The sequence below is a fragment of the Pholcus phalangioides genome, unplaced genomic scaffold (assembly GCF_987345545.1).
Source record: "Pholcus phalangioides strain wild (caught in Gottingen) unplaced genomic scaffold, Ppha-v1.0 ptg000039l_1, whole genome shotgun sequence".
In the NCBI taxonomy this organism is placed as follows: domain Eukaryota; kingdom Metazoa; phylum Arthropoda; class Arachnida; order Araneae; family Pholcidae; genus Pholcus; species Pholcus phalangioides.
In genome coordinates this window covers 20,316,320-20,335,228 of record NW_028301625.1, presented here as the reverse complement: position 1 = coordinate 20,335,228, position 18,909 = coordinate 20,316,320, and the positions used below count along the sequence as shown (strand labels likewise).

The 18,909-nt window shown below is 35.9% G+C and overlaps 1 protein-coding gene across 2 annotated transcripts in view; it reads left to right on the top strand.

The window, feature by feature from the left end:
- LOC149065669 (salivary peroxidase/catechol oxidase-like) overlaps positions 1–18,909 on the top strand; it is a 151,837-nt gene that overhangs the window by 59,639 nt on the left and 73,289 nt on the right. For both annotated transcript variants that reach the window (XM_089253858.1, XM_089253859.1), the window contains exon 2: positions 8,986–9,162. In XM_089253858.1, coding sequence (XP_089109984.1) covers positions 8,986–9,162 — 177 coding nt within the window. The remainder of the gene's footprint in view (positions 1–8,985; positions 9,163–18,909) is intronic.

The following is an 18,909-nucleotide window of genomic DNA, read 5'->3' as shown; positions in this document are numbered from 1 at the left end:
TATATATATATATATATTTTTTTTTTTGTTTTGTTTTTTTTTTGGAAAAAATAAAACCAAAATAATGTGTCTCATCACGACAATACAATAAATATTTATCATCATTATCGTTCTCTTCTACCGCAGTTATTTACTAATACGAAATTTCCTAGTGTTTCCTTGTTTCGTGGATTCATCACAATTTATTTTCCATTTTTCTTATCATCGTCGGAAAACAAAAATTATTTTCCAGTCATAAAAAAAAAATAAACGTGATGATTAAGAGACCTAAATAATTTTGTATGTTTTATCTCGTCAAATCTATTACAAACGCACTTATTCAAATGACTAATGTTTGCGAATTGCGCTTGATAGAGACATTAATGTCAATGCTCGACGATGGCGGAAAGATTTGTTATGCCAACATGTGCAGGATAGAGAATGAAAGTTGAGTTATTGTATGTTTCTTCGTGTATCTTGCTGTTAAGAGGACCTGATGCTGACATGGCTTACGATTCAAGAAAGTTTTATAGCGTTCCTCGTTGAATACTAATTGGTAAATACAGTACATATAAACGAAAGCGAAGTTACTTTTTGCATAATTTCCCGAGGGCATTCTTGTTAATAAACACGTATCGCATTAGTAAATGTAAATGTTTTCTCTATCTTGTTGAGACTCTTTAATGTAGTCTAATGTAGATATTTTAGAGAGGTGATCCGTGTGGACACTCGGTGGTCCTCAAGCGCTTGCTAAGGCGTTAGATGGGTGTGTTTCTGAAAGCAGGATTTTTTTTCACCAATTTAAATTCAAAGCAAAAATTATAGAAATTCTATAACATTTACATTCAGGGCTAAATTTAGACAGATGCAGAGGGTGCAGCCCCATCGGGCCCTGAAACAGAATTAAAGTCCATTGAAAAATTCCTTCTAAATTCATCAACAGCGATTTGTTTGTATCATAAAATCATTTCATTTTTATAACATAAATTTTGTGTTCTAGTCATTTCGTTTTAATTATATGACGTTACAATTTAAGTGAGTTCTTTATTTGGCACAGCACGACCTCAGTGGTCCCGCACCTTTAACCCTCTCAGCAGTACGAACGAGATATCTCGCCTTCTTACAAGCTTTTTATTTTAGCAATGACAAGCCCAGATATTTTGTAAATCTGATTTCTCAATTGAAAACATTTTCCCACCCCTTCCTTATTCTGCACCTGCTGAAACACGGAAGAAAGCCTAATTCATTAGAAGAAATAGCATTTTTTAGGGAGTTTAGTGATTTTTGTTATGGGTTTAAACGATTAAAAGACAAAATCCAAAGTAATCTAAAATATCACTACGTATTTTTGTTTTGACTTTAACCGCTTGACAAAGGCTCAGATTAAATTCTATCAATTTAAAGATCATATGTCATGGAAAATGCCTTCGATCTTAATCTCACCACAGACATACGAATATTCAAGAGAGCCATGAAGTCGTTTTAGCAATAGATCATAAAATGTTAAAGTCGGGCAATTTTTAAACCCTTCTCAATAGCAACCATGGGACAATACACGGAGTCCTTAGTCCTCTTTGTGTTTGACCAAAGGGGTAAGTGTACTTCGGGTAAATGTTACTTGAAAAACATTAATGAGAAAAAATAGGTCTAAAAGTTCTCTTAAGCATTTTTACTCGGGGGTCGGATTCTAGTAAGAATTTCTTGCAATATATATTGTCCACTGATATTTTTTTTCACACTCTATATCAGGTTTTCGAAAACAAACTAATCTTTGAACTATAATTTTTTCCTCATCCATTAAAAGCAGCGAAAGTAAGTTTCCATCGGGAAGTTTTTAAGCAACCTCATTGAGCATTTTGTGCCTGTTGTTCCCGTTGTATCTGTATTTGTAGTTGATTAATTAATTCACTATAAATCTATAATACTTTCAATTAAACTTCATTACTGTCAAAACCAGAATATGAATAAAAAAATTATTCTACCATCATAATATAACCAAATTACATTTAATTTGAGAAAATAGTGTTAGAAAATCGCTCTAGGTATCATGCTTGTGAGTTCGGGAATGTAGCCATAGGAAATATATTCTGCGGAAAAAATAAGAGATTTCACGTAAAACAAAATTGTGAATTAAGTAGAGATAAAAGAGGCCAGAGATGAATAGAAAAAAACATTATGTATTATTTAAAATAAGAGGAAAAGGAAGATAGATGTGGGTAGCTGCCGAATCTAGTTAATGGTTTGCTTAAGAAAGCAGATACATGTGTGTATATACTATACTATATAACGTTGATTTCAATTACTCGTAGGAATAAACATGATGTCCTACCGAAGGGTCAAAACCCCCTTTTTGACTCGTTTCTTATTTTGTTGTTGCGGTTGAGAGAGAGAGGAGGTCAGTTCATCCAATTTTCCTTCTGGGATTTACCACGACTATTCAAAGGGCGGCACCAAATCTAGACCTGTTTTATTCTGAGAATTAGTAAAGATTGTGGTGAGAAAGCAGCAGCTGAACCTGCTCCTTATTTATGTGAAACTCTCCCATTTCTGTATGAATAATTAGCTTTTTCATCATTTTCGAACATTTTCATCATGCCGATTAGATTGTGAAGCACGTATGGTCAAGAAAAGAAATGCTCATTTTTGCGAGTCTTCTGATTTATTCCAAGCACTGTTGAAAAAATTCCATTTCGACGTGCATACATACGCCTCCACCTTCTGAGTTATACAGGTCCCACTCCCGTCATTGAAAAAGATGAGTATTGCAGTGTCGATATATCTACTAAACTAAACATAGTAAATAAAAACACTCAGAGTACCACCGGTTATTTTTGTAAGATTGATAAATTTTGTTCATGAATTGCGAATTTAACATTAACCGGTAATTATGCGTAATCCCTAACTAGTGTAGGTAAATACGATAGACTGTCGATAAATTACTTAATTGACTCTCTATGATCCACTTTACAGTTGAATATACATGTTTAATACATGGTAAAAAAAGCCCATTATACCAGTTTCTTTTCTCGATTATTTAGTAAATCAGAAAATACATCTTTTAGTGTCACCTCATTACAAAATATGGCTATACAGGGTGATTCTAAATTCATGGGGTAAACTTTAAGAGACCCGAGCAAGCATTTTTGATCATAGAATGTGCTGTCGAATCGAAATGACAAAGGTGGTAGAGGGTGTTTTTAAAGAGAGCTCAACAGCTCTTCACCAAAAACAAATATCATATTTTTCCGACGGATTTGCAGCGATATGTGCTATCAACCATTCGAGGATGCATATGCACCTTCGGATTGGAGTTTGTTTTTTATTGGTGCAAGGTACATCAAGGTTGTATGTTGCGCCAAACAATGATCAAGCGGTATAATGACGTGAGGTAAAATTTGCGTTACCCAGGTTGCACCATGAGAAAGCCTACACATTACAATACACTGCACCCTCGAATGGTTGATTACACTTATTGTAGCAAATTAATCAGAAAAAAATGATATTTGCTTTTAGTGAAGTGTTGTAGTACTCTCTAAAAACACCCTCTACCGCTTTTGCTATTGTCATTGATTATTGATTCGACCACACATTCTATGACCGAAAATGCTTGTTTAGAACTCTTATATCTCCTCTTAAAGTTTGTCCCACGAATTTAGAATCACCTTGAATGAGTACACTACTTTTTTAGTCTAAAAAGAAATTATTCTTTGTCGGTGTCATTTTTCGAGAGCTGCCGAAATGTCACTTTTTCAAAGATCTATTAAATCGCACCAAATTGAGGAAATCGGAAATAAAATTCAAGAAAAAACTATTCAACTTTGCTAAGAGCAAGATTTTATCTGTTTACAGACAACAGTAAAATGAAGGCAGACTATATATTTTATCCTAAATTGTTTAGCCATTTTAGCTAACTAAAAAATTCTCTCGTATTAATTAAATTGTTGTGTTGATGTATTGTTTCAATTAAAAGTATTCTAACAGCATCAACTTACATCAGTTTTTGTAAAAAATTGTGTTTTTTCAATACGTTTTTAAGGGGGTGAGCCATAGAGGATCAAATTAACCGTTGCTCAAACTTCAGTCTTGGATGATAAACTTGATCGGTAATTTTGATTATATTATATTTGCACTTTCTGATAAATGTCAAGAAAGCCAACATTACAAGACTGATACATTTTTATACATATTTCTATCTCTCTTCTTCACTTTTTTAATTTAATTTTTACAGCAAAATATATGTGTAGTGCACGCAAAACAAATGAGTGATTTTTCCTTATTTATCAACCTTACCAACTTTTTGGTAATTTGGAAATTGTGAGCATAATATCGCCGATAAATGTTGTGAAATTTAACAAACTTACCGAGACGATTGGTGATTGTTGCATAGTTATCAATTTATCATATTTTCCGTAATATATACAGGGTGTAAAGTCATATCCTTATGCGCCTTTTATCTTTTGAAACGTAGGTGATAGAAACTTACTTTCAGTTAGAAAAAGTGTCCAAATAACGTGTTAATTTTAGATACGTCATTCATTTTACCGGGAGTGAGATACGAGAGTTAATTTTTTATGCAATGAATTAACTTCCAATTGAAAAGTTGTTTCTCTGTCTTTACCGACCCCAAGAAAAAATTCCATGTTTCTAAGTGCAATATTCACTTAAGCGGTCCGCAGTCCTATTTCCACATCACTTAAGTTACCCGCGTCACTCATGTGGCCCGCGACACATTTCCACATCACATAAGTGATCTGTGGAACATTTAAAGATTGCTTGAGGAACAAGCGGTGCTGCTCCGGGTAGCTTAAGTGGCCCGCGACATGTCTACAAACCGATGAAGTGGCCCGCACTCTCTTAAGGGTTGAGCACTTGTCTTACATGCTTACCGCGCAAGAGAATTGAAAAAAGATAACCTTGTGAGAGAGAGACGTTATATCATGTGAACTACCCGTCAAATAAAGATGAAACAAATATTAAACGATAGCTCATAAAATCATTTACACTTAAAGTAAACGTAGGAAAAACAAATCATATTAAAATTGAAAAATAAATGTGAATTTTAAGTTAAATTCCTCAAAAAAAAAATTTTCAAATATTTATCCTCGTAGAAGTAGAAAAAACAATGACCACCCATGGATATCTTATTGAGAAAAATTCTGTGATATATTATTGAGTTCAGTAACGTGTGCAAGGGCCTACAGACTTGTAGATGCATGCAGACGAATCACACAATGTTTTAATACAAAGAAATTATTCAAATTTATAACAACCTAAACACATACCATAAACAATAACCTCTATTACAATAATCGACGTAATATCGTTTGATTCTACATACGAGCAATACTGCATTTATTGTTTCCGAAGTCTCGATTTGTTTTTGCAATCCATTTCTTTATACATAAAAAAGAGCTTTTTTATATGTAATATCTAAACACACTCCGTAGGAATTAATTTTTCGTAACCGTTCGAAAACTGAGGAAGTGTCTGCAATAAACCCACATACTTTCAAAAACGAAACGTGATTTAATAAGAAAAAAAAAAATTCGAATAAATAAATAAATAAATAAACGTTACGCACAGAGAGAGTTTTCTTACTATTAAAAATCGTCACCGAATCCATTGTGGACGCTCTCATTTCATAAATGTGACAGACTTTCCCAGGGCCCTATAGAAAGAGACACGCACAATATAAAAAAACACCCGGATGAAAAAAACGTGACGGATCTCTATCACGAGTTTTAAGGCTGTCCTAGAATAAGAAAAAAAAATTCTCTCTCTATATATAATATCTTCTCACTAACTTTTTGCGGGCATTAGAAGAATCTAAGAAAAAATAATAAATCCCCACAAAACAAGTGTTGTCCGCCTCCTAAAAGGACCCTAAACTAAATACCCAAGACAGAGATTATGATGGCCTTTCGCTCTTGAAATAAATCTAAAAAAGAAAGCGAAATAACAATGAATGACCTCTGGGCACAACACTGTATGTGTCTTATGTTGTACAGGGTGACTCTGACATTTTCTTTCTTAAGTTGAGTGGGAGCGTTTCTATTTCTATGTGAAAACGAGGCCAAATGCGGAAACTTCAAGACCTGTCGACTATTTCTGGCCTAGTAGGTCGTAATACGATTTTTGGTTTTTTTTTCTGTTACTTTTTTTCAAGTTGAGAGAGTGTCAGCGGTCTGGTTTTGTCTATCTGAGGTTGCCGTATGACTAAAATTCTTTTTTTTCTCTCTCTCAAGTCCCTTTTTTTTGTCTGAATCTCGTGTTAGCATATTAATTAACTTACATCGTGTTTACAGGAAGCCTATGCGTGAAATAAAAACTAGGCTATTTTAAATTATGCCTGTAACAAAACTGCACTAGTAACAGTTTTAGAAATGCCTATGTAAGACACCTAAAATATCTTTAATTTTCATTATGCACTGCTGTAAAATTTTTATTTGAAACAAACATTTTGAACGGATTTAGTAGATCTAGGCTTAGGAATTTTTGCAGTCTGGTGCAAAAAATAATTTTGCGGTTCTCTACATCTTTATGCTTATTAATAAGGTTTGTTAATAATGGCATACTTATCTATAAATTTGTAAAATTTCAAGCTTTTAGATAAAATGCATAGACAATGTATTTTAATATCGTTTTACGAGCCCCAATATTTTGTGGCCCGACGCAGTTGAAAAATTCGGGTCCACTTAAGTTTGTGGTTTAGGATTCGATATTGCTCCATGCTAAATCAACATTATGCATAAGTTATTTTTAAATTCCTCCCCAAATATCGTCATTTAGCTATTTAGAAAAATATGCTTTGGATAACATCAACGGCCCAGTTCAAAAAAAGAAAAAAAACAACTCAGAAAATTACATTTCTGAGTTATGCACGGCATGAGAACGGAGGAAAACAGGGCCGTAACTAGAGAGGGCGGGGGGCAACTGCCCCGGGTGACAAAATTTAGGAGGCGGAAGTTTTAGGTGGGAACAAAGAACACCATTACAAAATTATTGAATTTTAAAGTTGTGGGGATGGCAAAATAATGTTTGCTCCGGGCGGCAAAAATTCTAGTTACGGCCCTGGTGGAAAATTCCGCTACATGTTGCAAAACAGCAACACCGCTTATACGCTCCCTACTGTTATTAAATCTGAGTTGATTCTCATTGAGTTCCATACTAAGTGAATCTTTAAAATACAGATATCTCAAAATATAGAATTTTGAGCTGTTGCCTTTTTGAACTGAGAAGTCGATATGATATCTAATTATATTTTCTGCGCTTAAATACGTATTTTAGAGCAGTGTTTTTAACCTTTTCTTGTCGATGGCCCCTTTTGGACCATATTTTCTTCTCGTAGCCCCACCCTCATCCAGGAGTGAGACCACTTTTCTGAGTGCTGACCAGTTTTTCCACTTTTAAATTCTTTTTTGAGTAAATTTATACTGAACTAAATTTTTATGAACGTGGTCGATTTCTGGAACCCCTGGACTTGGTTCAGTGAGCTTTCCTCTTGAAAGAGGTTTCATTCAGGGCCGTCTCAACATCATGGACCTTCCCGGGCAAAGTGATGGTCTCGGGCCACATTCTTGGCTGGAAGTAACAGCTCACATATTCGAATATTTACTCTCGAAAAAATCATGGTATCGATCTCATCATGTAGGCCCACTATAGATATGAGGCCCCCTCAGATGTGTCCTTGTGATAAAATGAACATGATTTTATGGGCGATTTCGTTGGATTCTGAAGTAGTGGCACTTTTTTCCCATCATATTTCCCATTCAGAAGCTTCGTTTCTTTTTTTTTTCACAGCTCTCAGTGACCTCCTTAACCACCAGGCCCTTTCCATTTGATTCCCATCCGTGGTCTCCTTAGAATATTCCAGGACCATGAAGGGTCCGCATGGTCTCAGCTTGAGAACCACTGTGATAGGGTCATACAAGTAATTTTTTTTTTCCAAAATGGTATCGGGTAGTCTTTTTAAATTATAGATAGATAGATAGAACAACTCACAACCCCGGACTGATGCAAAGCACTTTACTTCCGTCCGGGTTTTGTCATCAGTCCGGGGTTGTGAGCGGTTCTATCTATCTATCTATAATTTAAAAAGACTACCCGATACCGTTTTAGAAAAAAAAAAATTTACTTGTATGACCCTATCACAGTGGTTCTCAAGCTGAGACCATGCGGACCCTTCATGGTCCTGGAATATTCTAAGGAGACCACGGATGGGAATCAAATGGAAAGGGCCTGGTGGTTAAGGAGGTCACTGAGAGCTGTGAAAAAAAGAAACGAAGCATCTGAATGTGAAATAATTTTAAATTATATATATACCTGAATATAATAATCATTTAATTCAATACCAATTGGAATGATCAGCTGCAAAATTATTTATTTTTGAATATTGTTCACTTATCTTACATTTCTTAATTTATCACCTCGAGAAATACGCTTTTTTGAATCTTTAATTAGGAAAAAAGAATTTTTAAACAAAAACGCATAGAAACTGAAGAGATAAATTCGCAGTGACATCTGAAAGTCGAGTTAATACGTAGCTTAAAGCGTCTTGTGACGCTTCAAAGAATTTATTGGTCACGCTCTAATAGAGGACAAATTACTGATTTCAGTTGGTTTCACGGATCCAAATGACAGTAATTTACATAAAAGAAATAACGTTTGATTTGCTTTATTGCCACTGTCAGGGAGAGAAAAAAAAGATTTGAAATACATCGAATATATAACGTTATAGCGAAAAAATCTTGTTTTAACGAGGACTTTTCAAATCCTCCAGGTAAGTTTACGAAGGAACAATGCGAAAACCCGGAATTCCTTTATAACGAAGTGATTTATCTGGTCTCTTGGAGTTCGTTATAACGGGATTCGACTGTATGAATATAAAATGGTAAAAATAACTACAGTAAAATAACTTACAAAATTGTTTTTCCATGTGAGAGTGAAAGAATATTTTACTATATTAATACATAAATTACAGTGCTGTGTTTTACTTTTTTTTTTCAGATACTTGGTGGTGACGGCCACTCTGCTGACCATAGGTCAGCCGGTCACCTTTCCAAATACGAGACCTTCTCCTTTAAATCCCAGCTATACGGCAGATTGTGCGTTAATTGTCATGTCTGAGCAGAGACGACGATCGGATAACAGTGGACTTAAATATTTTGCAAATTTTATACCCGGGTGAGTTTGTTTTTAGCCAACATTTTGAAACTAAAGAAAACTTATAGTGGATTTTTTATACTCAGTATTTTTTGAAATTTATAATTGCACTAACGTAAGGGTATTTTTAATCGTTTCAAGATTCGGCATTTTCAACGTAATCAGCATCATTTATTCCCTTTAGTCCTGGGGGAAACTTTGAATTTTACATCACAATTTTCATGATTATTTTTAACTGTGGTACCATAAATATTAGCTACATTGGCCCATTTTTTTAACAAATTTGAAAATTCACTTTCCAATAAACCTGATATTATTATTATATAAACTGAAGAGCCAAAAAAACTGGTACAGGCATGCGTATGCAAATAAAGAGATATGGAACCAATCAGAGTACGGCGCTGGGGTCGGCAACGCCTATATAACACAACAAGTGTCTAGCATGGTTGTTAGATCGGTTACTGCTGCTACAATGACAGGTTATCGAGATTTAAGTGAGTTTGAACGTGGTGTTATAGTCGGCGCACGAGACATGGGACATAGCATCTCAGAGGTAGCGATGAAATTTGGATTTTCGCGTACGACCATTTCACGAGTGTACCGTGAATATCGGGAATCCGGTAAAAAATTAAATCTACGACATCGCTGCGGCCGGAAAAAGATCATGCAAGAACGGGACCAACGACGACTAACGACGAGAATCATTAAACGTGACAGACGTGCAACCCTTCCGCAAATTGCTGCTGATTTCAATGCTGGGCCATCAACAAGTGTCAGCGTGCGAACCATTCAACGAAACATCATCGATACGGGCTTTCGGAGCCGAAGGCCCACTCGTGTACCCTTGATAACTGCACGACACAAAGCTTTCGCCTCGCCTGGGCCCGACAACACCGACATTGGACTGCTGAGGACTGGAAACACGTTGCCTGGTCTGACGAGTCTCGGTTCCAATTTTTTCGAGCTGATGGACGTGTACTGGTATGGAGACAACCTCATGAATCCATGGACCCTACATGTCAACAGGGGACTGTTCAAGCTGGTGGAGGCTCTGTGATGGTATGGAGCGTGTGCAGTTGGCGTTATATGGGACCCCTGATACATCTAGATACGACTCTGACAGGTACGTAAGTATCCTGTCTGATCACCTGCACCCATTCATGTCCATTGTGCATTCCGACGGACTTGGACAATTTCAGCAGGACAATGCGACACCCCACACGTCCAGAATTGCTACAAAGTGGCTCCAGGAACACTCTTCTGACTTTAGACACTTCCGCTGGCCACCTAAATCCCCAGACATGAACATTATTGAACATATCTGGGATGCCTTGCAACGTGCTGTTCAGAAGAGATCTCCACCCCCTCTTACTCCTACGGATTTATGGACAGCCCTGCATAATTCATGGTGTCAATTACCTCCAGCACTACTTCAGACATTAGTCGAGTCCATGCCACGTCGTGTTGCGGCACTTCTGCGGGCTCGCGGGGGCCCTACAAGATATTAGGCAGGTGTACCAGTTTTTTTGTCTCTTCAGTGTATGTACTTTCACGTTCTAGTAAACTTCTTTATATCGATAGGCTATCTTATATTATGTATATGTAAATAAAAAACAGATTTTTTCTTACTCGAGCTCATTTTCTCCTATCTTAACCCTTTTAATTGGCAAGCGTTGAAATATCCATAGGAGTTTATTGTCAATATTTAAGAACATATGAAATGTTGCACTTCAGGAAACATGTTGTAGTTACTTGATTTACGTAGATTTGAATACTTTGAAAATTCTATTTATTGTTCGCCAACTTACTTTTCTATCATTGTTGAAGAATGCACAGCAATATATGTCGTCCACACATGGTATTTCCCTCCAAAATGCAAGGGTCAAAAATAATATTTTCTTTTCTTGTCAAGAAATAGGAGACGTGTGTATCTTTGTGACACATTCTGCTGGCAATTATAGAAACTTCATGAGCAACAAGTAAAAATCGAATGTTCAGGAGAGAGTTTCGAGTTGCTTAGAAGAAAAATATAAAATACGTTTACTTGAAAAATACAGGGTGGGCAAAAAGTCCGTAGAAACTTTAAAAATTCATAAAAATCCGGAAAATAACCGAAATAAAAAACGGTTTGAAGGGTTAGCGTCGCGAGATCACGGAAATTTTTTTAAGACAGGAAAAAACCCCTAAAAAACAGCCGAAGGTGGTGCTGACATACACAAGGCAAAGAAAAGATACGCAAATAACAAACAGAATGCCTCCAAATCGTTTATTATAGCAGTATGTGTTCCACATGACCACCACCACCACAACAGGGGATAACACATTGCAAGCGAGTCACAAATCCAGCAACGGCAGAGTGCAGCAAGTCCACATACACGGTTTACAACGGTGAACTGATTGTGGATTAGCAGCGCAAGTTCTTATAACCGTCTCATTTGTATATTTCCATCGAAATCTCTCTGAAGACAAACAGAAAAAAATTCTGTGACCTAGCGATGCCAACCCTGCAAACCGTTTCTCATTTCGGTTATTTTCCGATTTTTATGAATTTTTAAAGTTTCTACGGACTTTTTGCCCACCCTGTATAAAAATATCATGTTGCTTGAGAGCAACATGGCCAAATAAATGGTCAAAGCATTAAATGAAAAAGCTACGGTATTTCTTGAATCTAGGCACGTAATAAAACTTCAATAATTTAAGAGAGAAAAGAAACATTTGAACTTGTATTGATCATAAAAATAGGAATACTTACATGTTTTTTGAAATTTTTACTCAACAATCTTGTCTTACAAATTGACTAAAAAAAGACTTCTAACACAGGCTTAATTATTAGGAACCCATAATCGTACACCTTTTGTCAACGTGACTAACAAATGCTAGTTCCTCATCGGCACTAAAAACCTTTGGATGACCTGACCCGGTTTGCTAGAAAATACATTTTCAAGTTTGTTTTTAATAGTGCTTCGAGGTATTTTAAAGTTATCTGCAGCTTGTCTTTGGTTTATTTCAATAGACCTAATTGCATGTAAACAGTTTTGAAGGTGGTCAAAATAACTTCGACTTCCAGGCTAATGCTTGTATTACTATGTCATCTTTCCAGTCTGGAAAACAAAAACTTGAAATAGGATAGGCATTTAAAAAATAAATATAATTATTCAATGAATAATTATGTTTTTTATACAAATACAGGGCCACAACATGCAAAATGCCCAACGAGTTGGCTGAGGAAAAGATTCTCATAAAGCATCTAGCACTCATGAACAAATTATGAAAGGTTGGAAAAATGCAATCTACTTTGGCCCATCAAAATGTTCGGCCAAAGTAGGGAGTATTTTTGAAGTTATACCAGAGCTTAAATTTTCCATTAATGTTTTCAGAAAAAATGAAAGATTAAACGCAATTTTAATCATCCTACAGTTAAAAGCATTAAATTGTGTTTCTAATTAGGCACCTACCTAATTTCGCAAAGCTGAATTATAACCCCCCGTAGTTAGAGAGGTGCAATCACAGCCTACAAAACAACAACTGTCGCTGCCTAGTTGGCCATTCGTGAACTACCGATTCACTCAGTTGCCTTGCTTAGTACCGCTTACGTCGCAAAAACCACAAAAACGAGTTTTTCTACAGTAATTAGAGTACGTTTTAATATTTATTTTATGTTTTTTTGGGCCAAAGAGAAGGATCTCAGGGCTAAAGCCGCCCGCGTTTACGGTACTGCCTAAAATTAGTTTCTGTCGAGACAGATGAGTACGAATGATTTACTATAAGAAAAGTTTGCAACATCTAGAACTTATTTTGAGGTCTATGTGACTGTTACATTTTGTCTAGCGCATACATGCTGAACCCATGGTCCACGAGCCAAATGTAGCCATCGGAGTGATATGATGTGGCCCACGACCAATGACCAAAGCGCTCAACTGGCCCACAAAAGATTATCAAATCACTTAAGTGCATTGTGATATATTATCAGATCATTTAAGCTGCAAACGATGCATATCCAGATCACTTAAGCGACCCCCAAGCACATTTCCCAGATCTCATAACTGACCCCAAGTACATTTTCAAATTCTGAGTGACCTGCGACACACCTCCATTTCACTTAAAAGGCACACATGGTACATTTCCAGATCACTAGTCCTACAACGATAAATCATTCAATCATAACACTTCACTCATAGTTAGAAAAACTGGTGGCAGATGGCAGCACTACACATAACAAGCATTACAGAGAAACAAAAAACTTCACGTCAGGTTTCACTACACGTACACGCACATCCCCGCATGTACCGATTCGTTGGGGGTTCCGCGGGGGGGGGGGGGTGTGGGCGGGGTGCATGTGTGGTGTAGCAGTAGTAGGTAGGGCCTCCAAAAAATGACTCGGAGATCCATGATGTTCTTAAGTCAGCCACCTCGCTGGGCAATTTGCCTGTTGTGGCGTTGTATTTGTATTTGTATCACTGGTTTCACTAATTTTGAAAAACAATCAGTCTTATGAGTCCGCGAAGCTGATCCTGTTATGGGTCGCGGCAGAAAAAAGTCCAAAACCCCAGGGCCGTTTTAAGAGCATCATGGGCCCCCGGGCCAAGTGAATTTTCTGAGGCCCTACCAGGCGAATTCTCCAAAATTTCAACTAATTCTCAGTTTTGTGAGGTGCCCGGGTGGGCCCATGCGTTAAGACGGCACTGAAGGACCCTTGGTCTAGTGTCTCCCACAGGTGACGGAGGGATTGAACTGGTTAAATTTACGTATTAAATAATATGCAGGATATAAACTTTTCCCACCTTTTTAAATGTATGACAGTCTAAGTTTCAATAGCCAGGCATGGAAAAAATGTTGCGAAAAAAAATATCTTGCCCAGTTTTATACGTTTTTTTTAAACGTCTACATACGTAGCGTAAGCCAAAGGTATATCAGTAATCAATCATTTTATAATTAATCAGAGATTATGTGTGTGGCATCACGAAGTACTCATTTAAATCGACAGCCTAAATTTCTTGGAATTCAAAACCCAACAGGCTGGATATGATATGGCTGACCTATTCAGTCCATTGCCCCGACAATCGAGTTTTAGCTCTACTAACAGTTTAAACACGACTGTGGGGGCGCGGTGTCCTATTTCTGTCTTAATTGCCGGCGTGACATTCTTCTGAGTGAAACACAATTTGCAAACATCTGCATCTGTGAACCATTTTTTTACTTACACTGAGCTACAAACGGACAAAAACACAATAAAAGTCCCGAATCTGAAGATTGTTAATAACTAATACTTAACGATGGATAACACCTCTTCGGCGGCAGAACGAAAGTACATTTTCATGGCGTTAGACCAGCAATATAAACTTTCCTAGATTTTTTTATAACGTTATTTTAGCCCTCTATGATTCATTCCAACAAAAATTTATTGGAAATTTCTTCAGAAAATACGGATGTAAAAGGGTGCTGTTAGCAAATTTTTAATTCAAACAATACATCAACACAGGAATTTAGTGAAAGTGGATTTTTAATTAGCTAAAATGGTTAAGTAAGGGTAAAATATACAGTTTGCTTTGATTTTAATGTTATTTATAAACAGATGAAATCTTCCTTGGCGAAGTTGAATAGTTTTTACCTTGAATTTCATTTTCAATCCCCTCAAATTTGTACGATTTTATAAATCTCTGATCACGTAAAATTTCAGCAGTTCTCAAAAAAAAAAAAAAAATGACGCTAACAAGGAATCAACTCTTTTTCGAGTGTTGTATTTTGTATTGAAATGACACTAAAATATATACTTTCTGTAAAAAAAAAAAAAAAAATTAAGAAAAGGAATTTTTAATAATGGGTTTTTTGACCATGTATTTGCCATTTACAGCAAAGCCTGTCTAGAACGATACTGTAGCAACGTAAGTAAAAATATTGTTACAGACAGGTTATCGTTGTAGAGAGTTTGAGCATTTGCGCTATTTTCTATTGAATAGGAATTCCGCCGGGACCAGAGAAAATATCGTTATAGGCAGGTTTATCGCTATAGTCAGTATCGTTATACACAGGTATATTCAAATATGCACATGATCAAAGAGGGTTAAAGTTGCTATTCCCTCTGTCATGACCCTATCCATAAGATGGTCAGAATCGATCGCGCATTGCTCATACAATACATGATCCTTTTTTTTTTGTTGAATATATTTTCCACAAATAGCCGTGAAGGAAGTTTCAAGCATTATTTCCGGTAATTTAAAATCTGGAAGACCTGCTTGCGGAAGAAAAATTTATAAATTAGTTTAGGAGGTTAAAATTAACACTAGAATGGTACTGAAAAAATCTATGCTTGTGATACCTATTCTTATACGTCTCTTATACCTATTCAAAACTACTATACTCGACGTATAGGTACCATTCTAGGGTTAATAGCCAAAAGTGTTGCCCTGACTACACTGTTCGGAAAGTAAAATTAAAAAGTAGATGGGTGTTGTGTGTAAAAACCTGTTTATGGATTAGTTTCATTTCGCCGAGTCTGTTATAATAAAGCAAAGAAGGATTATGGTGTCTCTTCATTCAGCTTCAATTTAAATCTTAGCGTTTTTTATCCTGCAATTCACACGCCTTAGAAGAAAGGAGAAGGTTCTTTGTATTTTCTTCACACCTCTTATTGAAGTCTATTGTTAGTTTCTTCTCTCTCAACTTAACGCTACGGTAGCACAATGGAAGAAAGAATTACTCCACACGAGCTTTCTTGAGAATGTTTTTGTTGTTGTTCTTCTCATGTGGTCTTTTGTTGTTTGAAATCGAAAGTAAAGCGTGTAAAGTAAGTCAACTTTACCGGTCTCTTAATCTCATCTTCAGAGTTTCCTTTTCCTTTTCTCTGCTGATGACAAACAACATCTTCCGAAGTTATTACATCATGTGCAATGAAAGGCATTTTTCATTACATCATCAGGATATTATTAGTTTTCAAATTATTTTGTGTATACGTACGTAGATCAAAAAGTGATTTTATTAGCTATTTCTGTCGTGTGAAAATTCGTAGAATGATTATTGTTTTGAAAAAAAATGAATAACTTCAATTCCCAGCCGAAATTGTCCCAGCTTACAAATTTACTTCAGATTTATGAAATATCAAATAGTGCCCAATGAGGAATGGAAAAAATTTCCATTATTAATTTCAAATTAATACTGTAAATAAAAAAATATATCCGTGAAGAGATAGTATCGCACCCGTAAAATGACAAGTGGAGGAAATATAAAAACTATATATATCTTAAATACGACACATAATAAAAAAAATTAATTAGTAAAAAAATTGCGTCTTTCTCTATTTTAAGAAAAAAAATTTATTCCGAACATCAAATGAAAGTTTTTCGAGATTTGAATGATACAAATTCTTGATTACTGCCATTTTTTTCAACTATCTCCCTATTAATTTTAAGACTTGATCATTTCAGCAAATCAGTCTGAAGTAAAAAATTTCAACTACTAATATCTCGACGAATATTTATTGAGCTGTTATGGGGTTTATTGCTTCTGAATAATAGAAAGAGACATAAATTTCGCTAATTGACATTTTCTGATCTGTAGCTGCAATAAAATTTTAATCTTCATATAGTTCCCCTCAATATCTGTTTTGCAGATATTTTCCATACATTAATTACATTTAAAAAAAAAAAATTCAGAATAAAATATGTAATTTTTATTACTTTGAGGCAATCTTCGTGAAACACTCTGTATTATTTCGTAGGGGAAGAAATAGGATTTTTGTCAGATGGGAAGAAATTGGATTTAGCGGCGCCCTCCAATGTCGATAATGTTATTACGGTGGTTCCCCTTAAAATTTACCACCCTTTGAAGATTGCCGCCCGGGCAAGAGTCCTCTTCTGCCCTTCCCCACTTTCTCCTCACATTGTCTCTCGTCTGGTATGATATTTTATGCAATTTTTACTAAAGGAAAAACGAACGAAGAATAAACATTTTTCAGGTGCACCTGTCGAAATCTATTCAAAAATTATTAATCAGGTATTCGTAATCTTCTTTGAAGTAAAGTTTTCAATACAAAAGACATTTTTCAATAACTTTTTGTTATAATTAGTCTTACATTTACGCAATGATTAACCTAACAAGATGTTGTAACGATATCTTTGTTATGTGAAGGTCACACGGACGTTCATTAATGGCGTTAAGTATCAGATGGTGTATAATCGGCATCAAGGACTCATTTAAATGTTCACTTACGCTTTTCACCTCATTTACATTTCAACTTTTTGACCTGCCTTTTTTTTCTCCATTCAAATCAAGTGCTTTAAAATACAACTTTAAAAATGTTGTCTAAACGAACAATTTTCATCACAACGTTAATAATCTCCAATCTTAAATATGATTACTTGTGGTTCTGTCTTTTTACGTGTTACTTTTTACTTGACTCCAACTTGTCTATAATTATAGTTGTTTAAAACCTATTCAAACATTCTATGATCGATGAATGAGTGATATAATAATGAAAACATTCAATTCAATTTGAATACATCGTCAGATAAAAAGTTTTTGGAGTGGAGCGGTTAAAAAATATATATTTACAAAAAATCTAACTATTTGCTGCTTAATAGTCAACACTAATAATAGACTTGCAGCCCTCTTCTATTTAATACATTTTTTTAAAGCATGAATAACTATCTCATCGGATGCTCCGAAGAACTAATATTCAGGTACATTATTCAGACGTCTGATTATAATTTTCGATACGTCAAGAAGAAAGCCAAATCTTGAATAGTTACATTTCTAGTTTAAATTTATAAAAAATAAAAATGGGGTAGGCTGGTGTGTCATAGACACGGTTTTGACGTGAATACGTTCTTTGTACCGTGAATCGCGTGGTAGGTGCTGACTTAATCAAATGGGTATCATCAGATTTGTTAAAAATCAGACATTATCAACGGCATTCGTTTGCGTTGCGAACCTCTCGAGATATTGCTGAAAACAATTTCGTTACGAATGCGGCAAGCGAGCCTGCTGCCCACACCGGAAAAAGTATTGAAACCAGTAAGGTACCATGGAATTTATTTTAACGACATCTATCCGCAGGCATAAAACTTAGATATATTCTAGAACATGGGGTTCTCAAACTGCGCTTCGTGGCACGCTGGTGTGCCTCCAACGTTTTTCAGGTGCACCACAGAGCGGTCACGCTGACAAAGGTTTTTCGAAAATATTTTTTGTTAAAAAGATGTAGGGAGCCGGCAGAGCTCACGGATAGGCATTGAATAGGGAAAAGGGGCACCTCTGGTGGAAAAAGTTTGAAAATCCCTGTTCTCTTAAAAGTTCTTGAGATACGGGCATTTAAAGCATCTCGTTACACAACTTTTTGAGGATGCATCGTGTATCGTCAGATGATTTAAAAAATGTATTCGCGTCAAAAACTGTACAGGTGACAATTCTGATGAATAGGGTTTGTGGGGTATCACAGTCTCACCTTATGTTTGATGAGAAACTGCACCATAAGTATCAGTTTCGCCAAGATCCAATCAAGATGCTCCCCGATTTCCAATCAGGGAGCATCGCACCATTACTGATATGTGCATTATCAGGAGCCCGAGTGGAGTGGCGAGTAAGATGCTCGCCTACCACCATATAGGTAGCCGTCAGGTTCACGGGTTCGATCCTGCGGAAATTGCATATATAACAAGTTCTTTCCTTAACGAACCTGAAGAGACTACTTATAGGTGGTGCCTTCATTTCAGATCCAACTCGATCGGTAGTAAATGGCCAGTTTGAAGTATGTCGATATGACTGGAGTTGCGT